This window comes from Bos indicus, chromosome 7 (assembly GCF_029378745.1).
Source record: "Bos indicus isolate NIAB-ARS_2022 breed Sahiwal x Tharparkar chromosome 7, NIAB-ARS_B.indTharparkar_mat_pri_1.0, whole genome shotgun sequence".
NCBI lineage: Eukaryota > Metazoa > Chordata > Mammalia > Artiodactyla > Bovidae > Bos > Bos indicus.
Window position 1 is genome coordinate 12,681,110 of NC_091766.1, and position 26,712 is coordinate 12,707,821.

Genomic DNA, 26,712 nt, shown 5'->3' on the forward strand with positions numbered 1-26,712 from the left:
TTTTTTTTTCTTATTTTCTGTAGAATGTATTATTTTTTAGAGATTTGTCCATTTCATCTAAGTTATCTAATTTGTTGTGATACTGTTGTTCATTGAATTCCTTTATAATGTTTTTGTTTTTTTGGCTGCAATGCAAGGCATCTGAGATCCTTGTTCCCTGACCAGGGATCAAGCCCCTGACCCCTGTAGTGGAAGTACAGAGTCCTAACCACTGGAATTCCCCTAAATTTCTTTATAATCCTTTTTATTGCTATAAGGTTGGTGAAATAGTCTGTGTCTGATTTTAGGAATTTGAGTCTTCTCACTGTCTGTCAGTCTAGCTAAAGGTTTGTCAATTTTATTGATTTTTTTTTCAATCAATCCACTTCTGATTTTATTGATTTTCTGTATGCTGTTTCTATCCTCTCTTTTCTGCTCTATCTTTTTTATTTCCTTCATCTCCTTGGGAGTGGTGGTGTTGGTTGCCCATCCTTTCAAGTGTGATAAGGTACAAGGTAGGATTATTGATTTGAGATCTTTTAAAATCCCATGGTCGGAGGGCCTGGTGGGCTGTAGTCCATGGGGTCCCTAAGAGTCGGACACAACTGAGTGACTTCAGTTTCACTTTCACTTTTCACTTTCATGCATTGGAGAAGGAAATGGTAACCCACTCCAGTGTTCTTGCCTGGAGAATCCCAGGAATGGGGGAGCCTCGTGGGCTGCCGTCTATGGGGTTGCACAGAGTCAGACATGACTGAAGCGACTTAGCAGCAGCAGCAGCACTTCTCTATGGATTTCTTTGACACATGGGGCAGTGTTCTGTAGTCACCTGAGGTGTAATTATAGTGTTTCACATGTCTTTTATTTTCATGTCGACATTTTGCCTACTTGTGTATATAATATTGAAGTGAGATACTGGAATCTCCAATTACTGTTACTTGTTTTTCCCTTCATTTCTCTTTTGCTTCATTTATTTTGGCAAAGTTTCAATAAGTTATGAGAGAACACAGACCTATCAAGACAGAAAGACAAGACACTGTTCCAGTCAAGAGACCATACTCTTGATGCTAATGTTTCAACATCCCTTGGCTTCCCTGGTGGCTCAGATGGTAAAGAATCTGCCTGCAATGTGGGAGACCTGGGTTCGATCCCTGGGTTGGGAAGATTTCCTGGAGGAGGGCATGCAACACACTCCAGTATTCTTGCCTGGAGAATCCCTATGGACAGAGGAGCCTGGTAGGCTACAGTCCATGGGGTTGCAAAGAGTTGGACACGACTGAGCGACTAAGCACACACACACACATTGTTGTGCACTTTAGAGCCAAGGTACCCCATTAGCACAAATAATCAAGGAACTGTAGGACTTGGATACAGCAGCATAAGACAAACAAGTTCTTGCAGCCCTGATGATAATATTTTTGTGGGAAAAGACACATGGTTAGGAAATGATAAAGCTTTGGCTTATAGATGGAAATGAAGGCTTTGATGGAATGTAAAATAATAATGTGAGATAATAGGGAAACTGGGGTGTATATATATCTTTTCACTGAGGGTAGGCGCCTCAGTGAAATGGTGATGTCATTATTGATCACTGAATTTCTATGATGTAATACATCTTTAAAACTTTTTCAGGAACTCCTTGGCTGTGTAGATAAATGTTTAGTCACCAAAAACTCCATGGACTGTAGGCCACCAGGCTCCTCTGTCCAAGGGATTTTTCAGGCAAGAATACTGGAGTGGATTGCATCTCCTTCCCCAGGGGAACTTCTTGACCCAGGGATCGAATCTGCATCTCCTAATTGGCAGGCAGATTCTTTACCACTGTGTCAGTAAATAGGTTGCATCAATACAGAAATTCTGCATTCTTGTAATTAACAGTAAAGATTCCCTGTAAAGAGAAAGATACAGACATGGTTCCTCTTCATTTTTGCAATTGTTAAACATTTTGTATATAGAATGTGTGCTCATGAGTTTGGGCATTGTTGGATATTGGCTCTTGGAACTTCCTAGTGATTTGGGCCGTGTTGTTTGTGGTGGTTTTATTTTTAACCACCTCATTTGAGGGGATTTTAATTTACCTTTAACTTTTTAAAATTGTTACAGTATTTGGTGCTTTCATTTTGCTGCTTAACACACCAATTAGGAGTTCCTCCTATTTAGGGACATACATTCATCTGCACTGTTCAAACCCATCCTGAATTTATTCTATGAGTAGAGTGATGACTACTCAAGTCTGTTGTGATTTTCCAGTGGAAACATGATAAAAAAAAAATAGTGGATGTTTAGAGGCAATCATACAAGGAATAACTGAGGTGAGCTGTAGGGAGAGGGTATTACTTTGGGTAATATCCTAATTTAGTATAAAAGGAGAAATGAGAAATTTTGTGTCTTTTTATTGCAGGAGTGGTTAGAAGTCTTATGCATCAGTGATTCATTGGCCTGTTTTACTATTCGAGGTTTCATTTCCATATGCTTAGACTTCCAGCATATGTTGTGTAAGAGTAGGAGACAAAAGTAATAGCTGTGAGTTTTTATGAAGTTTTGTAAATACATATAAAGCTTTTATATTTATTTATAGATAGATAGATAAGAAGAAAGAAAATAACACAAATGCCTTTGTATGCTAGGAGAATATTAAACTCTTCTGAACTTCAAGTGTTCAACTTTGTCCCCCACCACTCTGAGATTCTTTCTAGGAAGAACTGAAGGACTGGGGAAGAAGGACATAGGCCACAACAGGCCTTTTTTGCAACCCTGTCTGAACACCCACTAGGGCTGCACCTCTCCTCGTTTCATCACCTAACTAGGAGTGAAGTGAGAGGGCTCCCAGGTCTGTCTTTGAGTCTAAGTCAGCTTCCTCGAACAGATCTTTGGACATACTGTGGTTCTGAAACCTAAAGGTGTACCTCAAATGGAATTTGCTGGGGACATCCTCATTCAAGTTCATCACCATCAGTTCCCTCCATGGGCATCCACAAACCATTTCCAAGTCATTGTTTCCCAAATCAGGCCTATGAACATCTTTAGAAACCAATGCATATTCCACTCTGAAAAACTGACCTGAGGTAACATCAGGGGCAGAGAGTGACAGAAACATTCAGCAGAACCTATGTCATGGGCATATCCCATTGACCACAGAGACCACAGGCACTGCATATTTATCAGATCCACCTGCTTGCTTATTTACGCAACACTTTGAAAGGGGACACAAATAGCTCTAGTATTTTTTTCTTTTTTTTAAAAAAAGTTTTATTTAAATATTTATTTGGCTGCATCAGGTCTTAGTTGCAGCATGTACATATCTCAGAAAATGGATGTCAAACAGTTAGTAGTGGTTTTGAGGATACTTGACTGGAAGGAAAAAATGTAGAAAATGGGCTGGAAGATAGTATACCTGAAGCTCCTATGCATTTGGCTCTCTTTAAATATGGTGACTGTGAAATCTGACTAATACCTTCCTTGTTTCTGCCTTCCAAATCTCTGGCAAGTCACACTATTGGTGGACTCTAACAGGGAACCATAAAGAGGATGAGTTCTGGAAAATCTAATCCCTAACATTACCTACAGAGAGGATAGCTCTAGCTTTAGATTTTGTTGCCCCACCATAAGCCTCTCTTCTTTTTTATTTATTTACTTGGCTGTATTGGGTCTTAGTTGGAGCATAGGGGATCTTCATTGCATTATGTGGGATCTTTCATTGAGGCACACAGGCTCAGTTGCTCCGTGGCATGTGGGTTCTTAGTTCCCTGAGAAGGGATCAAATCCAGGTCCCGTGCATTGCAAGGAAGATTCTTAACCACTGGACCACCAGGGAAGTTCCTAGGCCACTCTTCTTAATTCCAAGTCTATTCACCAAATTATAGTCAGAAGGAAAGATACAAAGCAAGATATAAATATGAAAATAATTGTTCACATAGAAACTATATTCATTTATAAGTGAGGTATACACAAATATTTACTGAACAGTTTATTAGTATAGAAAATGTTAAAAGGCTCTTGTACTCTTCACTCCAACAAAAGAGCTTGGTAAGAAAGATAAATAGATACACTGGACTAGAGATATTCGAGAACTGCCACAGCTGTTAGGAAAATCCAAATACCAAACTGTCATTTCTCAGTGGCCCCTTAACACAGAGCAAATCAAACATTATAAAACAATTTTAACCTAATTGCATTATTAGAAATTTACTTTGATTCACCTATGATCCAACTGGCTTCAAAAAGAAAAGATAAAATAAAACTGATTTAAAGAAAAAGCTCTATTAATTTTATGTACCACTGTGGAAACATGACTTACAGAGTCATCTCCCCTCATATTCATTTCTGAGAGTAATTACTAGAAATCCACTGTCCAGTAGTGCACTTTAAGAAAGAGAATTGATAAACACAATGTATTTCCAACTTTAATAACAACTGTTTCCTGTTTTCTGAAAGATTACACATAGATTAATTGTCATCAAGCTTTCTCATATTACTTATATTTATTTCTTTTCAATGTGAGTTTTCACATGTAAAGACATTGTAAAGATTTTCACATGTAAAGATTTCATTGAAATCTTTCTGAAACTGTTTAACTCAGGAGTTTTTGTCCAGTGAGTCCTTTCATTATTTTGGACTTGGAATGACTGACAGTTTTCTGACCTTTTTTTTTTTTTTTTACATTATATAGTATCTCTCCAGTGTGTACTCTCTTCAAATGGTTTGTGACAAACGAAGGCTTTACCATACTCCCTCCACTCTGATCTTTTTCAAGTCATCAAAAATAAATAAAAACCTCTGGTAACATCTGAAGGCTTTCCCATATCCCTTACAGTCACAGGTTTCTCTTCAGTATGAATTCTTTCATGCATTTCTAAGGAGGTATAATTTTTGCAGGACTTCCCACATTGTTTACAAGGTTTCTCTTCTATGGGAATCCTTTCATGTGTTTGCAAACTTTGAAAATATCTTAAGGTTTTCCCACCTTGTTTACACTGATAGGCTTTCTCTCCAGTGTGGCTTCTTTAACATTTTCAAAGTGAAGTTGGTTGACTAAAGGCTTCTCTGTATTCCTTATTCATAAAATTTCTTCTCAGTGTGAATTCGTTTGTGCTTTTGGAAGGAAGTGTAATATCTGAAAGCTCTACTGCACTGTGAACATTCATAGGGTTTCTCTCCAGTGTGCAGTCTCATGTGTACTCTCAAGGTTTGGTGATGGGAGAGGGCTTTCCCACATTCCTTGCATTTGTAGGGTTTCTCTCCAGTGTGAGTTCTTCCATGTGACTGTAAGGAATTGTAATGACTGAAGGCTTTACCACACTGTTTGCATTCGAAGGGTTTCCCTCCAGTATGACTTCGTTTGTGTTTGTGAAAGGAAGGGTAATATCTGAAGGCTTTACCACATTGTTTACACTCATAGGGTTTCTCTCCAGTGTGCAGCCGCATGTGTATTTTTAAGGTTTGCTGATGGGAGAGGGTTTTCCCACATTCCTTGCATTCATAGGGCTTCTCTCCAGTATGAGTTCTTCTGTGTGACTGTAAGGAATTGTAGTAATTGAAAGCTTTACCACATTGTTCACATTTATAGGGTTTCTCTCCAGTGTGGATCCTTTGATGTATTCGAAAGGAACTAGGAGAAATGAAGGCTCTCTCACATTCCTGACATTTATAAGGTCCATCGCCAGTGTGAGTGATCATGTGTGCTCGAAGGCTTGAGAGACCTCTGAAGGTTCTTCCACACTCCTTACATTCATAAGGCTTTTCCCCAGTATGAATTCTTTCATGTTTCCGAAAAGAACTAGGACAACTGAAGGCTTTACCACACTGCTTACATTTGTAGGGTTTCTCACCTGTGTGGGTCCTTTGATGTGTTCTAAAAGTATGATAATATCTAAGGAATTTTCCACATTGCTTACACTGATAGGGTTTCTTTTCACTGTGGGTTGTTTCATGTGTTCGCAATGAAGAAGAACAATTAAAAGCTTTCCCACATTTCTTACATGTATATGAGGCATTTCCAGTGTGTGTTACCATGTGTCTTCGAAACCCTGTGCTCCACATGAAGGCCTCCCCACATTCCTTACATTCATAGGGTTTTTCTCCTGTGTGGATTCTTTCATGTGCTTGAAAGGATGCACGGGAATGGAACGCTTTCCCACATTCCTCACATTTATATTTTTTCTCTCGATTGTGATTTTTCTCATGGGTCTCCAAAAACTGGAGATAGCCAAAGGCTTTACCACATTCCTTACATCTATATGGCTTCTCTCCATATTTCTGATACTCAGGTGGTTTACGTTCAGTGTGATAACTCATATGTCTCTTAAGGGATGAATGACGTGTAAAGACTTTCCCACATACACCGCATTCACGTGGTTTCATTCTATTAGTTTTCTTGTTCATATTGAGGTTTGGAATAATGCTGAAGTTTTCTCCACACTGACTACCCTCTTTATTTTCACAGAGTCTTTCTACTACATGACTTCTGTGGAAAACAAACAAACAAACAAGGAGTACATTATTAATGAGTTCTTTATTAACAATTTTATATTTAGTAGGACATTTGAAGTACATTTTTATCACTTACAGCAATAGTGTAGGTTTTATGTGTCTGAATGGTTTCAAGTTTAACATAAAAAATGCTCTTGCAATCATCAAAACAGTGACAATTCACAAAGAGAATTTATTTAAAGTGTTGAACTATTTTGCAAACACTGAACATCTATGTCACATAAGTAATTTTGGTGAAAAATTTCCAAGAATAACTAAATTTGGAGCACTAGTTATTTCCTCCTTTTAAAATTGTATAACATAACAGAATACTCACATGAGCTACTATATTATATTGTGGGTATGACTTACCTTAATTTTCTCCCCTGATTTTTGTACTGATCTTCAATGTCATGATCTTCCCATTTTTCTCCTAAATTGCAGATCAAGGAAAATGATTCCAAAATATTATTAGTTATAGAAAAATGACTAGATTCTATATCCATTGTTGGCTGTGACCTGGCCTAGTTTTATTTAGCAACATCCTGCATTTCCACATTTAATATCTTGGAACAATAAGCAAGAAACACCTGTTGTTACTAATTAACAAAATAAAGGCAAGTTGTCATCCTCACCTATTGAGACCAGGTTCCTCAAGGTTTCCCGCATCACATCTCTATAGAGCTTCTTCTGTGAAGGATCCAGGAAAGCCCATTCTTCCAGGGTGAAGTTCACAGCCACATCCTCAAAGGTCACTGAGTCCTAAAGCATCCCAAATGTGTGTATAGGAGGATGTGTGAGACTAACAGCCCTGGACATCTATACACCATTTATATGAAGACTCATTTTATGTATGAGTCTGTCACCTCTCTGACTTGATTATGAGAAGCTTACTCTCTGTCCGCACTTAATTCCTTATAAATTTAACAGCATCATGAAAACATGCAAATTATTTATACAGTTTATTGTGATCTCATCAGATATTATTTCTGTCTCATCGCAGGGTCCATGCATGTTGGGAAATGACAGAAATGCTACACACATGAAACAAATATTATCATTTTAAGGTCATGGATTCCTTGTGAGGAAAACTCTTCCCTCTCCCTTACCACCCACTGTTTACAGCACTCCATGAGGCAGAGGGTGAAATGTGCATAATATTTTACTAAGTAAAAACATAGTGAAGAACTAGAAGCTTTTACTTCTATCCCTATCACCAAACATGAGTGTCCAGGACAAGTAGAAATCCAGCTTTTAATAAGATCCAACTGGCTATTTAGTCGTTAAGTTCCAGGCTTTTAGAAATAGTACAGTGATGTAGCTGGTGGAATGAAAATATCCTGACTGCCAGGATGTATCCCTTTTAACTTGTGTGATATTTACCACAGGCTCAGCTCTCCCTTTCTCTCTCTGATTTTATGGACTTGAAAGTTATTTGGTATTTAGAGCTCAGATACCAGGAAGAACATGTCACAACTTAGACCACAAATTCCCTATACTCATGCACCTTGGGGCTGCTCAAAGGCACACAAAGTCACACAAAGTGGGATAATATGCCAGAAGCAGTCTTTAGGGCAGAACCAGAACACTGTGCCCTGTGCTTTGCTGACCTTGAGTAACAGGTTAAGAGCTGAAGACTGCAAGTGTGTTCATTGAAAATCACAATGGATTCATGGTAATTTAATGAAGGATTCAGCAGTGCTTTCCTCCAAACAACCCTAAAATCTCTGTTTTCAAACTTCAGGAAGAAGTGGTTTCAAAACCAGCCATTCTAGAGGCTGTCCTCCCAAGTTCTCTAATTCCCAAACACTCCTATCTGGTCTACAGAAGTATGATGGCTTGACCACTGAACATAAGAATCCCTTCGTTGATGACAGCACACAGTGCCAATAGCATATGAAAGGGTTTACTTCCCATAATTGAGGTCTCTGGGGAAAGTAAGACCTGCTTCTCCAGCAGTCAGGAAATGCCTTAAGAGAGAAAGGAGCCTGGGCTTTTATAAAAAATTAGGGGGTGGATTTGGGTTCACACACAAGAACAGGATCTTATGAGGGCTTAACGTCTTGTTACTGCCAATAGAAAGGAGCACCAAGGCACTCTTATCACTATGTAGAGGTGTGGGTCAAAGAGAAATGAGGGGAAGAGCCCTGCATACATTCCCTTCTCTCTGAGGAATCTGGAGTTTTTCTCTGGTGCATGTAAGGCAGAATCTTCCTGACACCAGTATGGATTTTAAACACTGGTGAGTCTGAAAGGACCACAGGTTTTTCTGCAGCTTTTTTTCTAGCATTTGCCAGCCCCGTGCCTGAAATGATTTGAATACTCTTTCTCCCTGTGCCATTTCCCCTCCCACTTCCACTTCCTGCCTTCCACTGCCCTTGTATGAACGGAGTTTTGTAATTCTAGCTGTTGTATTTTGTGGACCTGTTATTTTTGTTTTCCTGTGAAGCACAAATATTAGATGTGGGAGGTATATGAGACTCCACTGCTCCTGGTCACTCCCTTTATAGCCAGCGATCACTGTCTTGTTTCTTGTAACTCAAGTCAGATTTTGGTCTCTTGCTCCACTGCAAAAAAAACAAAAACAAAAGACAAAAAACAAAACAAAACAAAAAAAACACAAGAGAGGGGACAGGAGGAAAGACCTCACAGCTAGATCTGCTGGGTTTGAGGAATGATTTTCTTTCTTCCCCATGAAGAGGAAAAAGCTTTTCCACTGGTACATTTAAAGCTCCCCCAACAATAGGGAGGTACCAGTTTTGGACAAGTGCCACTGCAACACGGAATGCTCAGAGAACCTGAACTTTTAAACTCTGGAGGTCTAAGCTTGACTGTTGGCCACTGCTGGGTCTGTCTGGTGTTTCAAAGGAATACTGGGTGCTGCAAATAGGTACTGAAGGGGTAAACTTATTAAACCCATTAAACCTATGGAAAAAAAGAGAGAAATGGGTGGAGGGAATGAGGCTTTAAAGTTAAAAGCAGTCAACCATCAAAAATGGGAGTCAGAGAACTCTGGTTTTGGGTCTGGTATTTAAGGAACTCTGGTGGTCCAGTGGTTAGGAATTCGCTTTGCAGTGCAGGGGACGCAGACTGGATCACTGGTCAGTGTCTAAGATCCCACATGTCTTGGAGCAACTAAGCCTGTGTGCCACAACTACTGAGCCCAGGCGCCATAACCAGAGAGAGTCCAAGCACTGCAACAAAAGATCCTGCATGACACAACAAAGATTCTGTGTGCCATGACTAAGATCTGAGGTAACCTAAATAAATAAATAAATATTTTAAAGCACTTGGATGCCATTCCCAACCTCATAGAAAAAACTTGAAAACATTTGAAATCAAGAACTCTTCTTAGATCCATCAGAGCATTGATGTCACAGGAAAACCACTGTTTCCAAAATTGAGAAAGAGAAAATAAAGATACAAGGCCTGGGGACTTCCTTGGTGGTCCAGTGGTTGGGAATCCACTTTGCAATGCAGGGGTTCAAGAGCTGGATCCCTGGTTGGGATCCTACATGCTTCAGGGCAGCTAAGCCATGCACAGCAGCTGGAGGGCCCACTTGCCACAGCTACTGAAGCCTGCCCACTATGTAGCTTGAGGGCCACAATTAGCCTGTGTGCCACACCTGGAGAACTTGTGTGCTGAAGCAATGGATCCCAACTAAGACCCAATGGAGCCAAAACCAAACAAATATTTTTAAAAAGTCATTGATGGCAAACCACAAATGCAGGATGTTCAGAAAACACTCTATAAAGAATCTGGCTGCCAGTACAGGAGACACCAGTTTGATCCCTGATCTGGGAAGATCCCACATGCCTTGTAGCAACTAAGCCCATGCACCACAACTATTGAACCTGTGTACCAGAGCCCAAGAACTGCAACTACTGAGCCTACAAGCCACAACTACTAAAGTCTGGGCACTCTGGAGTCTGTGCTCTGTGACAAGAGAAATCCCTGCTTGCCACAACTAGAGAAAGCCTGCACAGCAACAAAGACCCAGCACAGCCAAAAATAAATAAATAAAAATAAAATTATAAAAAAAGAAAAGGCACACCCAAGTATTTCGTATTGAAACTGAAGAAAGAATATATTGAAAAGATGTAGAAGAAACACCTTAGTTTACACAGATTTTTAAAAATTTACTTTAAGTATAGTTGATTTACAATGTTGTGTTAATTTCTGCTGTATAGCAAAGTGAATCAGCTATACACATACATTCCTTTGTATATTCCTTTCCATTCTGGTTGATTGGAAAGTGAAAGTTGCTCAGTCATGTCCAACTCTTTGCAACGTCATGGACTATAGAGTCCATGGAATCCTCTAGGCCAGAATACTAGAGTGGGTAGCCTTTCCCCTCTCCAGGGGATCTTCCCAATCCAGGGACCAAACCCAGGTCCCCCACATTGCAGGCGGATTCTTTACCAGATGAGCCACAATGGTTGATTACAGGATACTGAATACAGTTCGTTGTGTTATAGAGTAGGATCTTGCTGTTTGCCCATTCTATATATAATAGCTTGCATCTGCTAATCCCTAACTCCCAATTCATCTGTCTCCACTTTCTCTCCCCCGTGGCCATCACAAGTCTGTTCTCTGTATCCGTAAGTCTGTTTCTGTTTCATAGATAAGTTCATTTGTGTCATATTTTAGATTCCACATATAAGTGATATCATACGATATTTGTCTTTTTTCTTTCTGACTTACTTTCAGTTCAGTTCAGTTCAGTCGCTCAGTCATGTCCGACTCTTTGCGATCCCATGAATCGCAGCATGCCAGGCCTCCCTGTCGATCACCAACTCCCAGAGCCCACCCAAACCCATGTCCATCAAGTCGATGATGCCATCCAACCATCTCATCCTCTGTCATCCCCTTCTCCTCCTGCCCTCAATCTTTCCCAGCATCAAGGTCTTTTCCAATGAGTCAGCTCTTCGCATCACGTGGCCAAAGTACTGGAGTTTCAGCTTCAACATCAGTCCTTCCAATGAACACCCAGGACTGATCTCCTTTAGGATGGACTGGCTGGATTTCCTTGCAGTCCAAGGGACTCTCAAGAGTCTTCTCCAACACCACAGTTCAAAAGCACCAATTCTTTGGTGCTCAGCTTTCTTTATAGTCCAACTCTCACATCCATACATGACCACTGGAAAAACCATAGCCTTGACTAGACAGACCTTTGTTGGCAAAGTAATGTCTCTGTTTTTTAATATGCTGTCTAGCTTGGTCATAACTTTTCTTCCAAGGAGTAAGAGTCTTTTAATTTCATTGCTGCAATCGCCTTCTGCAGTGATTTTAGAGCCCAGAAAAATAAAGTCAGCCACTGTTTCCCCATCTATCTGCCATGAAGTGATGGGACTGGATGCCATGATCTAGTTTTCTGAATGTTGAGCTTTAAGCCAACTTTTTCACTCTCCTCTTTCATCAAGAGACTCTTTAGTTCTTCTTCACTTTCTGCCATAAGGGTGGCATCATCTGCATATCTGAGGTTATTGATATTTCTCCTGGCAATCTTGATTCCAGCTTGTGCTTTTTCCAGCCCAGCGTTTCTCATGATGTACTCTGCATATAAGTTAAATAAGCAGGGTGACACTATACAGCCTTGACGTACTCCTTTTCCTATTTGGAACCAGTGTGTTGTTCCATGTCCAGTTCTAACTGTTGCTTCCTGACCTGCATACAGGTTTCTCAAGAGGCAGGTCAGGTGGTCTGGTATTCCCATCTCTTTCAGAATTTTCCATAGTTTATTGTGATCCACACAGTCAAAGGCTTTGGCATAGTCAATAAGGCAGAAAGAGATGTTTTTCTGCAACTCTCTTCCTTTTTCGATGATCCATCTAAACTTACATTGATGAGTTACTTTATTCAGTATGATAATCTCTAGGTCCATCCATGTTGCTGCAAATGGCATTATTTATTTTTTCTTTATGACTGATTAGTATTGCATTGTGTGTGTGTATACAATTGTGTATACACAAATGTGTATATATACACAATGTCCATTCATCTGTGTATGGACATTTAAGTTGTTTCCATGTCTTGGCTATTGTGAATAGTATTGCTATGAACATAGGGGTGCATGTATCTTTTCTTTTTTTTTTTTTTCTTTTTCTTTTTAATTTGATTTTATTTTTAAACTTTACAATATTGTATTAGTTTTGCCAAACATCAAAATGAATCCGCCACAGGTACACCTGTGTTCCCCATCCTGAACCGTCCTCCCTCCTCCCTCCCCTACCCTCCCTCTGGGTCGTCCCAGTGCACCAGCCCCAAACATCCAGTACCGTGGATCGAACCTGGACTGGCAACTCGTTTCATACATGATATTATACATGTTTCAATGCTATTCTCCCAAATCTCCCCACCCTCTCCCTCTCCTACAGAGTCCATAAGACTGATCTATACATCGGTGTCTCTTTTGCTGTCTCGTACACCGGGTTATTGTCACCATCTTTCTAAATTCCATATATATGCGTTAGTATACTGTATTGGTGTTTTCTTTCTGGCTTACTTCACTCTGTATACTAGGTTCCAGTTTCTTTTCTATTTATAGTTTTGTTGGGTTATATGCTCAGGATTTGGATTGGTTGCTCATATAGCAACTCTATTGCTAGTGTTTTTGAGGAACCTCCATACTGTTTTCCATAGAGGCTGCACCAATTTACATTCCTAGCAACAGCTCAGGAGGGTTCCCAGTTCTCCACATTCTCTCTAGAACTTTTTATTTGTAGTCTCTTTAATGATGGTCATTCTGACTGCACCTAATTAGGTGGTATTTAATTGCAGTTTTGATTTGCACAGAGAAAAAAAGACTTTAATTAAATCAGACGTGTTTTCAGAAACCATGCAAGGAAGAAGAGAGTGGACTGAAATGCTATACAGGCATACTTCATTTTATTGTGTTTCACTGTAGTTTGTGGAAACCCTACATTGCTGATGATGGTTAACATTTTTTAGCAATCAAGTTTTTAAATTGAGCTATACAAATTGCTTTTTAGATATAATGCTACTGCATACTTAATAAGCTATGATATAGTAGAAACATAACTTTTATATGCACTGGGAAACCAAATAATAAGTGTGACTTACTTTATTGCAGTGGTCCTGAACAGAACCCCCAATTTGAGGTCTCCTTGTATTTCAAGTTTTGAAAGAAAAAAAACTCTTCTAGTTTTCAAACCCCAAAGGTAGTCCTTTGAAAATATTAATTTAATAAAATTATAAACAGCCAGTCAAGACAATGAAGAAAGAAAACAGAAATTACTAACATCAGAAATAAAAGAAAGGAGAAATAAGCATGAAAAAGGATTTGACACCAACCAACATCCATTTATGATAACAAACAATGCTATTTGCTGAGCAAGTTTAACAAATGTACCACAGTCAAATAAGAAATAAAAAACAATATAGTGCAGACTGTGGATGCAGAGGGGTTATGTATACTTTCTGATACATTTCTCTATGCTTCCTAATCAATTTTCCTATACACTTAAAACTGCCCTAAAAAAGTGTACTAGAAAAAAAAAAAAAGATGAAGACAAACTCATTATCCCTGATGACTGACCAATGGCTGAAACAGGATACCTTTCATCCAACTGATTTGCATTTATTCAATAAGGCAGCATGGTGCTCCATCAGCCTAAGACCAGTAAGAGAGGTGAAACTTCCACTGGATGCCCTGTTGGACAGAACTGCACAGCATATTCTGAGAAGCGCCATAGTTACTATCAACATCTCTAGAACTCTAATGTGGATGAGAAGTGTCCTGGCAAGACCGTGAACAGTGGACCTAGTACCTGTACAGAAGAGTGGTACCCTGTGACTTCCCTGGAGGTCCAGCGGTTACGCATCCACCGAACAATGTGTGGGGCATGAGTTCACTTTCTGGTCACAGAACTAAGATCCCACACACCTACTGAGCCCACACATCGCAAAGAAAGATCCCGCCTGATGCAATGAAGAGCCCATGTGCTGCAACTAAGACCCGATATAGCCCCCCCCCCAAAAAAATATATATATATGAAGTATTACCTTGATTTGTATTTTGGGTTATCTATCGAGTTCAGAGGTTCTTAAAGTTCTTTTACTACAAAGGGGGCAACTCTGAGACAACTGTCCAAGAATCTGTGAATACAAGTAGATAAGGCCAGTTTTGGGCCAGTATCAAGACAACTGCCTGATGTTTGGGTAGCTGTGTGGCCCTGGGGTTTGGATTTTTTTATCAGGGATATTGCAAATAAGGGATGAAGGGAAGCAATTGTCTTCTGAACTTGTCCTGCAGGAATGTATATTGTCTTCCTTACAGTTGTGCATCCATCCCAGAACTGTGCCTTCAATTAACCCCAGCTAAGACTCCATCTGGGAGAATGGAGACCTTTCCCAACACCGCAGCAACTTTTAAGGGAATGAGTAGAAGAGGTCTCCTTCTGCAGGAGACTCAGGCGAGGACAGATGTGACACCATCATGTCACATGGAGGTGTTGGTAAGCATGCTGACCCAATGGGGTGCTGTTTCCAAGGTCACAGGCATAATGAGCAGTTCAGCAGAGGATCACATGCTCAGTGCTTGCTGCTGCTGCTGCTAAGTTACTTCAGTCGTGTCCTATTCTGTGCGACTCCATAGATGGCAGCCCACCAGGCTCCTCTGTCCCTGGGATTCTCCAGGCAAGAACACTGGAGTGGGTTGCCATTTCCTTCTCAAATGCATGAAAGTGAAAAGTGAAAGTGAAGTCACTCAGTCATGTCCGACTCTTAGTGACCCCATGGACTGTAGCTTACCAGGCTTCTTTGTCCATGGGATTCTCCAGGCAAGAGTACTGGAGTGGGGTGCCATTTCCTTCTCCTGCTCAGTGCTTATGTTCTCGAAAAACACAAGTCTGTGTGCCTGATGCACAGTGAGGCCAAACAATACTAAAACACTGGAATTTGGAACAGAGAAAAATTTATTACAGAGCTATGCAAAGAGATGGGTGGCTGAAGAACCCCAAAGTTACTAAAAGCTTTCAGCAAAGCCCTTTTATAAGAAAGGTGAGGGAGAGGCCTGATTAGTTGTTGCAAACTTCTTGGTGTCAGATCCTTTGTTCCTGAAGTTAGGTCACGATCAGGCAACAATCTTCTTGTAAATCTCTACCAAATGAATGTTATTCTTTCTTCTGACAAGAAAGAGCAAGGTCCCAAGGCAAAGCTTTCACCCTCTGGGGTCCTGGTCCTGGCTAAGAGGAGGTAGATCTCAGTTGGCAACTTGGGGCCAGGTTCCCAGACTGCCCAAATGTCATCACTGAGGGAGCCAGGCACCGAACCCAATGGCCCTCAGGGTGCCCAAAGAGTGGGAGACAAGGTCCCACAGACTGTGACCCAGGCAGACTGCCACTGCTACTATTAGGTCACAGAGGCTAGGAGGCGGGAGAGGTTCACTGCTGCCTCAAGGCCTGGGCCAAGACTAGCTTTAGTGAGTGGCTTTAGTGAGGGCTCTAGAGCCCCACCAAATAGATTCATGGGATTAGATCTGATAGACAGAGTGCCTGAAGAACTACGGATGGAGGTTCATAACACTGTATAAGAGATGGTGATCAAAACCATTGCCAAAAAAAGAAATGCAAGAAGGCAAAATGGTTGTTGGAGGAGGCCTTACAAATATCTGAGAAAAAGAGAGAAGTAAAAGGCAAAGGAGAAAAAGAAAGGTATATCCATCTGAATGTAGATTTCCAAATCTACAAGAGAGATAAGAAAGCCTTTCTAAGTTAACAATGCAAAGAAACAGAGGAAAACAATAATGGGAAAGATTAGAGATCTCTTCAAGAAAATTAGAGAACAAGGGAACATTTCATGCAAAGATGGGCACAATAAAGGACAGAAACGGTATGGACCTAACAGAAGCAGAAGATATTAGGAAGAGGTGGCAAGAATACACAGAACTATACAAAAAAGATCTTAATGACTTGGATAACCACGATGGTGTGATCACGCACCTAGAGCCAGACATCTTGGAGTGTGAAGCCAAGTGGACTTTAGGAAGCATCACTATGAATAAAGCTAGTGGAATTTATGGAATTCCAGGTGAGCTATTTCAAATGCTAAAATGTGATGCTGTGAAAGTGTGGCGCTCAATATGCCAGCAAATTTGGTGAACACAGCAGTGGCCACAGGACTGGAAAAGGTCAGTTTTCATTCTAACCCCAAAGAAAGGCAATGTGAAAGAATGTTCAAATTACCACACAATTGTACTCATTTCACAAGCTAGCAAAATAATGCTCAAAATTCTCCTAGTTAGGCTTTAACAGTATGTGAAGTAAGAACTTTCAGATGTTCAAGCTGGATTTAGAAAAGGCAGAGGAATCAGCAATCAAATTGCCAACATCCGTTGTATTATAGAAAAAGAATTCCAGAAAAACATCTGGTTCATTGACTATGCTAAAGCCTTTGTCTGTGTGGATCACAACAATCTGTGGAAAATTCTTAAGGAGATGGGAATACCAGACCACGTTACCTGCCTCCTGAGAAACCTGTATGCAGGTCAAGAAGCAACAGTTAGAACCAGACATGGAAAAATGGACTGGTTCAAAACTGGGAAAGGAATACATCAAGGCTGTATATTGTCACCCTGCTTATTTAACTTACATGCAGAGTACACCATGCCAGGAGAGATGAAGCACAAGCTGGAATCAAGATTGCCAGGAGAAATATCAATAACTTCAGATATGCAGATGACACCACCTTTATGGTAGGAAGCGAAGAGGAACTAAAGAGGCTCTTGATGAAGGTGAAAGAGAAGAGTGAAAAAGCCAGCTTAAAACTCAACATTAAAAAAAACTACGATCACGGAATCGAGTCCCATCACTTCATGGCAAATAGATGGGTAAACAATCAAAACAGTGACAGACTTTATTTTTGGGGGCTCAAAAATCAATGCAGATGGTGACTTCAGCCATGAAATTAAGACTCTTGTTCCTTGGAAGAAAAGCTATGACAAATCTAGACAGTGTATTAAAAAGCAGAATCATTACTTTGCCAACAGAGGTCCGTCTAGTCAAAGCTATGGTTTTTCCAGTAGTCATGTATGGATGTGAGAGTTGGATCACAAAGAAGGCTGAGCACCAAAGAATTGATGCTTTTGAACTGTGGTGTTGGAGAAGACTCTTGAGAGTCCCTTGGACTGCAAGCAGATCCAACTAGTCCATTCTGAAGGAGATCAGTCCTGAATATTCACTGGAAGGACTGATGCTGAAGCTGAAACTCCAATACTTTGGCCACCTGATGCGAAGAACCAACTCATTAGAAAAGACCCTGATGCTGGGAAAGATTGAAGGCAGGAGAAGTGGATGACAGAGGATGAGATGGTTGGATGGCATCACTGATTCAATGGACATGAGTTTGAGGAAGCTCCAGGAGTTGTTGGTGGACTGGTAAGCCTGGCATACTGCAGTCCATGGGGTTGCAAGCAGTTGGACACAACTGAGTGACTGAACAACAATTGGAGCCCCACAGGACACAGCCTTCAGCCTGTTCCCTGGGCCCCAGCTCACCTGCTGGCCCAAGGCCCAGTGAGCTGAAGGGCTTCCAGGAGAAGGCTAGGATCCACCTCTTACCTCACTCTCTATCTGATGACCACCAAACCACAGACCGATGGCTGAATTCCTTCCCTTTAAGTTAGTTGCCGAGTCACATTCGACTCTTTTTGACTCCATGGACTGTAGCCCACCAGGCTCCTCTGTCCATGGAATTCTTCAGGTAAGAGTACTGGGTGAGTAGCCATTCCCTTCTCCAGGGGATCTTCCTCACCAGGGATCCAACCTAGGTCTCCTGCATTGCAGGTAGATTCATTACCATCTGAGTCACCAGGGAAGCCTGAATTCCTTCCCTGCTGCTGCTAAGTCACTTTAGTCATGTTTGACTCTGTGTGACCCCATAGATGGCAGCCCACCAGGCTCCCCCATCCCTGGGATTCTCCAGGCAAGAACACTGGAGTGGGTTGCCATTTCCTTCTCCAATGCATGAAAGTGAAAAGTCAAAGTGAAGTCGCTCAGTTGTGTCCGACTCCTAGTGACCTCATGGACTGCAGCCTACCAGGCTCCTCCATTCATGGGATTTTCCTGCTCAGTTATTGGTCAGCACTGCAGAGGGCCCTGCCCACAAGTAACAAACTGTCAATAAGGGAATTCTTTCCCTCAGTTCAGTTCAGTCGCTCAGTCGTGTCTGACTCTTTGTGACCCCATGAATTGCAGCACGCCAGGCCTCCCTGTCCATCACCAACTCGTGGAGTTCACTCAAACTCACGTCCATCGAGTCAGTGATGCCATCCAGCCATCTCATCCTCTTTCATCCCCTTTTCTTCCTGCCCACAATCCCTCCCAGCATCAGAGTCTTTCCAATGAATCAACTCTTCACATGAGGTGGCCAAAGTACTGGAGTTTCAGCTTTAGCATCATTCTTTCCAAAGAAACCCCAGGGCTGATCTCCTTCAGAATGGACTGGTTGGATCTCCTTGCAGTCCAAGGGACTCTCAAGTCTTCTCCAACATCACAGTTCAAAAGCATCAATTCTCTGGCGCTCAGCCTTCTTCACAACCCAACTCTCACATCCATACATGACCACTGGAAAAACCATAGCCTTGACTAGATGGACCTTTGTTGGCAAAGTAATGTCTCTGCTTTTGAATATGCTATCTAGGTTGGACATAACTTTTCTTCCAAGGAGTAAGCGTCTTTTAATTTCATGGCTGCAATCACCATCTGCAGTGATTTTGGAGCCCCCCAAAATTCCTTCCCTAGTGGTCCCTTATTGACAATTTGTTACTTGTGGGCAGGGCCCTCTGCAGTGCTGACCAATAACTGAGCAGGACTACTAATGGCTGCTAATCCACAATTGGTTGCTTGTAGGCGAGGCTCACTGAGGCACCAACCAAATGCCGAGCAGAACTGTTGCCTGGTAACAGGGTGAGCAGTAATGACAAGCACAGCAATGGCTGTGTGCTAAGGGCTGTGCTCACTGCATTCTATTACACTTGTGAGAGTCTTAGTTTTCAAGAGAGCCTAGTACATGGTGATAGTTGCACTTCTAAGGCAGTTCTTTGCACCAGAAGCCTATAGACAGCTTAAGGCCATCATGGGTCACTGTAAGGTGCATAAGAGGAGGTCACTGTATCCTCTATACTGAGGGAGACTCCAAGGGAACTAACAGGAGTGCCTGTTGTATGGTCATTTAAACACAGTCCAGAGCCTTCTGTAGTAGGGGTTCTCTCAAGGTGGGGGCCAATTTCCAACTAATAGTAAAAATGGGCTTAAGTAAAATTCCTAAATAAGGAATATGTTGTCTCCCCAACACCAAAAAACCTAGTAGGCCTTGTGGGTGCTGAGAATGACTACAAGTATTTCTTCACATTGTAAAGGAGGGAGCAGTTGATTACTGAAAAACATACAGAAACTTAACTAAGGGCCTCACATTGCGTGGGTTAATGGCCCATACACTTTTTGCGAGATCCTTTTTTCCATATTTGTGTATTCTGAATGAAAATGAAATGAATGTGCTCAGAGGAAGATGTCCTTAGTGTGATGTCATACCTGTGTTCCTGAAGCAAAGTGCATGCAGTTCAAATCTTCCTGCAGAGACTGTGGGATGGCAAGACCACTGAGGTTCTCTGAGGGTAACCAGATAAAGATGTCCCTTCAGAGGGGAAGGCCTCTGCAGCAGAGAGAATGTTGAAATAGATACTCGACATAACAGACTTATCAAGTCTGTGAGAGCAAGATATTTACTGAGTGGATGAAGTAATTTCCACAATGACAGGGACTAGGAATAGGGGCTAATTTGATGTAACCACAGCTCAAGGTTGTTGTAATCCACTATGAGGTATCATTCATTCTTTCCAGGTTTAAGAACAGATCAAATAGGCTATTAAAGGAGAAAATTGGGGGCTATCACTTCTCCCTTAATATGTTTCTTTATAATGTTTTTCAATACAATTCAATGTCATGGTCCGTGTGCGGATTGGAAAAGAATTTTCAGACATGAGGCAGAATGGGAGGGAAATAAAGTTTATTAGAGTGGGAGGTGCTGTTAGAACAGCAGGCCAGCTCAAGGGAGAACCAACATTGAACAGGGGTCCTTAGTATACTCTTATACCCAGGGTACAAGGAGTGGGATAGGGGTCTTGCGGGTCATTTGCTGACTGGATGAGGTATGTATTCTGGGTGGGGTAAGAGTAAGGCAAATACCTTCTCCCTGTGAGGTAGGAGGGAAAACAGGTTATATTGCTCAGGAGGACCTGAAATCCGTTAATAGTTACAATACGGAGGAGGGAAGGACAACAAGCAACTGGCTTTTCTGTTCCTGCATTCGAAGACCCTCCTTGGTTTTATTTGCTCTTTTGTCCTTGGGTTATCACATTCAAGGCCCTGTTTAAAACTTTAAATCAGGCCATATTAATGAATTTAACTGTCGGGTAATGTTTGTGGAATCTTATTTTGTCTTGCCAATTTGGAAGTAGAAGACAATTTAATTTTACTTAATGAATCGTGGGTTCAGAGCTTCCCTGCTCACTATGGGATATTTTGGGACAATGAGTGATACAACCATGAGAAATTTAGGCAAGAAGAGAGTTCTGCTGCTGAAGGCAAAGTATACCTATTTGTCCTTTATACTCTATTCAGTCATTCCCCTGAGATGATGAGGTAAACTGCTTAAATATAGTGGGATCCCCATGAATACCTGCAATTTGAAACCTAGTTTAATTACATGAAGTTTCATGAATTAGAGTGCGGTATACAGGAGATGTTAATATTAATTTAAATTCGTATTACAGAGGACCAAAAGTCAGGCAGGCTCCTTCTGTCTTTTTACTATGGAAACTCTTCTAGCATATTTTGGACTTACAATTGAATGAAACTGTAGTCCTTTCTTTCAGTACGTTTTTTGTCTGGTTCTCTCCCTCCAGTCTTTCTTTGTTGTGTATTTTAGGTCACTGAATATACTCTGAGGGAGAGAGTGTCCTTTCCACCCTAGCATTGATAATTTTTTTCCTCTAGAGAGCCTCACACCAGTGCCATCAGGGTCAGAGGCTTCCTTCATGACAACTGGTTAGGTTATAGAAATGAAGTACCCCAGGCTTAAATTGGTTTAAATTAACCCCTTTTCTGTGCCGCAGTGAGGCTACAGGTGTCGCCCACCTAACGCAGAGGGTCAGCATCTTTGTTGCAGGTGCTTCTAGCAGGTGCAGCAACAGCAGAGGTACTGAAGGGTCCTGGTGAGCCCTCTGGTATTAGGAATGGACTCAGCCTGCCACCTACGGGCTGCCTTTACTCTCTCTTCTCTTTCTCTCTGAAATAACCTTTTCAGAGTGATCATCTGAGGGGTTTACCTCATTCACAGGGTTTAATCAGCCAAGTAACCCCCGAAGATCCCTCCTCTCCAAGGTCTGGGTGAACCCAGCCTCAGTCATACCTGCACTAAAACACAGACAGGTTCCATCCAAGCCATGGACTAAGGATCACTAGGAGGGTCCCATCCTCATTCTACTCCCACAGGACACGGCATTAACACACACTGTCATCTTGGTGTCCTCTGTATATAGAACCCAGGTTTGGTGGGGGTCAATAATGCCACACAGGGCAGCACAGGGCACAAGCAACCGGCAGCTCACAGAGCAGGAGCCCCCAGGCTTTCTTATCAGCCTGTCCAGGTAAGACGTACTAGGGGAAATGGGAGCGGTGAGGCTTATCTTTCAGTACTAGTCAAACATCAAGTATGTGGAACCTGACTACTCATTACAAGAATCAAACCCAGGTAAGAAAAACATGCATCTGCACTGGATTGTTTCCATATAAAGAAACATCAACAGGATGATCAAGAAGTAATTATAACTCGGTATTTGTGCATGGGTGGAGTAAGAGCACAGGAGTGGAGGAGGACATGTGGGCTAGGAGTCCTAAGCTAGTTTCCCATTTTAGAAATATTTTTAACCTTCACATGCATTATTTAAAATCAGGAGAGAAACTGATATACATCTTATCTTCCTATGCTTAACATTATTTTAAATTAAATTTTGCTTTTTCAAATTAATCCTAACTTTTCTACATAGGAAACCACTCTAAGATTTAATCCTTTAAATGCTAACAGATATAAAACTGCACACCATAAAAGATTTACAAATCCCCTTCTAATTAAAAGGACAAGAACATTATAGTTTGTCCCTCCACTATATGTCATACTAGGGATATTTTCAGGAATGAGTGGCATAATATAAAATATTAGGGGTTTGGAATTAAACCCAGAAATAGACTTAAAAGATGTATATAAGCTTTAAAGTGTTTTCTTTATATCAACAAAAATATTAATTCAATGGCTTTTCCCTCACATTCATTAAAACAAGAATTCATTTGCTTTAGGAATAGCATGGCCTTCTAAATGTTTAGGGACAGGAGGGCATTATGCTAAGTGAAATAAGTCAGACAGAGAAAGATAAATACTTGATGACATCACTTACATGTGGAATCTAAGAAACACAACAAACTAATGAATATTACAAAAAAGAAGCAGACTCACAGATACAGAAAATAAACTAGTGGTTATGGGGTTGATGGGGGCAATGCAAGTGTAGGGAACTGGGAGTCACAAACAATTTGGTTGTAAGACAGGGTACAGGGATATATCGTACATCTAGGGAATATAGGCACTATTTTGTAGTAACTGTGAATGGAGTATAACCTTTAAAAATTGTGTAATAAATTTTTTTTAATGGAAAAAACATTTGAGCACTTAAACACACCCATCTCATACTGAGGCTCTCTTTGCCTTAATGGAACAAAATTCTAGTTGGTTCCAGAATTTTCTTGCTTTACTCACATCATATCTCTCAATTAACTTACACATTAAAAGCCCCAAAGCTAATGGAAACTAGAATTAAAGGACTGCAACGTTTAGCTAAGAAATAAACATATATTTGAAATGACTGATTTTAAGATTTCAGTATTTATGTGAAAATTTAACAATTTTTGAAAAGTGCTTGGAAATTGAATTGGCTTATTAAGCTTCCTTACGGTAGAACTGTAGAGTTTGTCAAGCACTGGAACTGTTCCCGGCTTTGGATCAATCGCAGAACAGAGGAGGACCACCTCTCACACACACACATACAACCTCCCTGATGCAACAAACCTGGAGAACTTGCAGGAGGAAACTCATTTTAAAAGGAGAAATGGTAAAGTTGTTTTTAAACTTTTTATTTTCTATTGGGGTATAAGCTGATTAACAATTTGTGATAGTTTCAGGTGAACAGTGAAGGGACTCAGCCATACATATATATGTATCCATCAGGAGACACTTCCAGTGTAGGGGGTATGTGTTTGATCTCTAGTCCAGGAACTAAGATCCCCCGTGCCATGTGGTGTGGCCAAAAAAAATTAATTAAAAAAATGACATATTAATTTTATAAAATAATTTATTCTGCTATAAATCACCTTTAAAAACTTTTAATTAAAATTTTTATTTATTTATTTTAATTGGAGGCTAATTACTTTACAATATTGTAGTGGTTTTTGCCATGAATCAGCCATGGGTGCACATGTGTTCTCCATCCAGAAACCCCCTCCCACCTCCCTTCCCATCCCATCTCCCACGGTCATCCCAGTGCACCAGCCCTGAGCACCCTGTCTCATGCATTGAACCTGGACCAGCGATCCACTTCACATATGATAATATACATGTTTCAATGCTACCCTCTCAAATCATCCCACCCTTGCCTTCTCCCACAGAGTTCAAAAGACTGTTCTTTATATCTGTGTCTCTTTTGCTGTCTCTCATATGGAGTCAAAAAAACAGTGTTTTAATTTGGTATACACAACACTTTTGGATTAAAAATTGTCACAAAAGTAATTAAAAAAAAAAAGAAAATATTGGAATCAAAACAGATAAGTAGCCTTCTTGCTACAGTTCAGAAGAAAAATACACTTTCAGAAAGATGACCAAAGTCCCATACTTGGGGTCTAAGATATAGTTCCTAGAGCAGGTTAGTCACTGGAGAAGAGTAGGGACAGTTGAGCCACAAGAATGAATTCTGGCTCTACATGCTCTCCCGTGTCCCAAAAACATGGAAGCACGGACTCTACTAGGTTCTAGTCTCACAAGTGAGGAAACTCTATGTCTGATTCAGTTTAAGATTCTGATACAAATGCATAAACCCTTTGTCTGCAATACAGAAGACATGATCATAACAGCCTCTTTCAATGTGCATAAATTACACTGAGTGTACCTACACTGTGAACGCAAAACTGAAGTTCCGAGTTCTGCGTCCAGTGTCCAACTCTTTTGTGACCCCATGGACTGTAGACTGCCAGGCTCCTCTGTCTATGGGATTCTCCAGACAAGAATACTGGAGTGGGTTGCCATTGCCTTCTCCAGGGGCTCTTCCCAATTCAGGGATTGAACTCACACAGGAAGTTTTAGGCCTCCAACCTCAGAAATGAAATCAGTCTCTACCACTGTGTGCAGTTGCATCCTCAGCTTTCCAGGGCTCTGTAGCACCTCTCAGTATAAAGTCTCCTTCCATTGTGGGTGCGAACATGTAAGACACCTGCCGGGGCAGGGAGTGGGAGTTGCTTCCCAACAAGAATAACTGAGTCTGCAGGTCGTTCTCTTTACAGGAGCCTTGGCATGGATCACTGACTATAGGCCTCTGCTCTGCACTGGGGTATCTTTGGAACACACTTGAAGTTTTAATGGACACAGACTTAGTGTTTGAACAATCCAGCAACACAATTTAAACCTATCATTTATGTGGAAAGGAGGAAAGAAAATTGTAGGGCATTTTCACTAGTTCAACCAGAAAACCTGAAATAATATTTACTCCTTTCAGGAAAAAAAAAAAAAAAAGATGTCAGACAGTGATTATTTCTACAGTGAGAAATAGGTTTGTAAATAATTAATCACACCTGAACACTTGGTCTGGACGTCTAAGCAGATACCACACAACCAGAGAATTTCATTTGAAATCACCTGTAAGTAAAGAATAGTCCTGAGGAACATACTACACATGCTCCAGGGGAGAAAAAAAAACAGCAGAACAAAACTTTTCAAATGAAATGTAATCCTGGAATTTTTTTTCCCCTAAAATTCACCTTTTTTGCCTCTTGGGAAATATGTTATACTATCTTTTAAGCTGTATTGATTAAATGCATTTTACTCTGATTGAAAAAATGGCATTTAAATATGTGAATAAATCTTTTAAAGGTGACAATCTTTAAATCTTAAAAGTAGGGGCAACCCTGACAGGACACATGACCCAGAAAGTTTTAAAAGGAACTTCCACACATTAGATGTCTGTGCCCAGGAAAGAGTCTGGGAGGAGAGGCACCAAACTGCTGAACAAAGTAATTTCAAGTGGTTATTTTTTACTTTCTTCTAGTGGAAAACATCCACAGACAAAAAAAAAAAAAAAAAAAAAAAGGAAAAAAGAGCCATTTAAGGCTCTGGGAGGAAAATGATAAACAGTTAAAACACTGCGTCTGTTTGAAATGCACCACGGAGGACAAATAGTTGATAATGATGCTGTGAATCTGAGAGGGAATTTGGCCTTGGGGATGTTGGGTGAACTCCGAAAATTTAGGGAACTCACTGTCAGCCCTAGGAAGAGCTAAGCTCGAGCGGACAGGGGCGTAGACTTGAGACTGTTGGTACTCAAATAACTGGAAAACAAGAGAAAATGGGTGCCCCCCGGGAAAAAGTCAGGGACTGGGGATCCCACACACCAAAGCTCCTCCCACGCACGAACCACGTAGACCGAGTCACGAGGGTCCCTTGACAATCCTCCCCAGGGGTCACAACACAGTCTGAGGAGGACGCGGGGCTGCGGGGTCGAAGCCGAAGTCGGGGCGCGCAGTGACTGGATAGGACGCCCGGGGTCCTGGCTGCCGGCCCCGCCCCCCCACGCGACCGGAGGGAGGAGACTGAGGTCCGAGCAACGCCCCTCGGGTCCGCAGGCTCTGGGGTTGACAGCGGGGAGGCCCGACACCACCACAGCTGGTTCGGATCCACTCCAACCAACGCCTCCTCCCCTCTCGCTCCAACTCTGCACCCGGATAACGCACACTCACCATTTCTAGGTTTCCTGGGTCTCCCTGAGTCCTTCCTACGACTACCACAACAGGTCACAACAAGACAGACTCTGAGGCAGTGCCGCCAGCGTCTCTGAGAGGTGGGAAACCGGATCACTAGGCGATCCTGAGGGAGTGAAAACGGAGCCGAAGCGGTGCGTCGCCCCACCTACCTGCCCAAGCGGCATCCCT

At 41.4% G+C, this 26,712-nt stretch overlaps 2 protein-coding genes across 5 annotated transcripts in view; both read right to left on the bottom strand.

Annotated features, from left to right (window-relative positions):
- Positions 1 to 26,630, bottom strand: part of LOC109561551 (zinc finger protein 791-like) — a 71,753-nt gene extending 45,123 nt beyond the window's left edge. The window contains exon 1 of one of the 4 annotated variants that reach the window (XM_019964083.2): positions 26,521 to 26,630. Coding sequence is in view for 1 of the 4 variants with exons in the window: in XM_019964084.2 (XP_019819643.2) it covers positions 26,521 to 26,523 (3 nt within the window). In the remaining 3 variants the exon portion in view is untranslated. The remainder of the gene's footprint in view (positions 1 to 26,520) is intronic. The other 3 variants (XM_019964084.2, XM_070792742.1, XM_070792744.1) reach the window with 3 other exon arrangements.
- Positions 4,370 to 26,653, bottom strand: LOC109561552 (zinc finger protein 709-like). Its single transcript, XM_070792747.1, has 4 exons — positions 26,521 to 26,653; positions 7,083 to 7,209; positions 6,820 to 6,880; positions 4,370 to 6,442 (listed from the first exon to the last, which is right to left on the bottom strand). The coding sequence occupies exons 1-4, from the start codon at positions 26,521 to 26,523 to the stop codon at positions 5,032 to 5,034; spliced, it is 1,602 nt and encodes a 533-aa protein (XP_070648848.1). The 5' UTR covers positions 26,524 to 26,653; the 3' UTR covers positions 4,370 to 5,031.
- Positions 26,654 to 26,712: the final 59 nt, after the last annotated feature.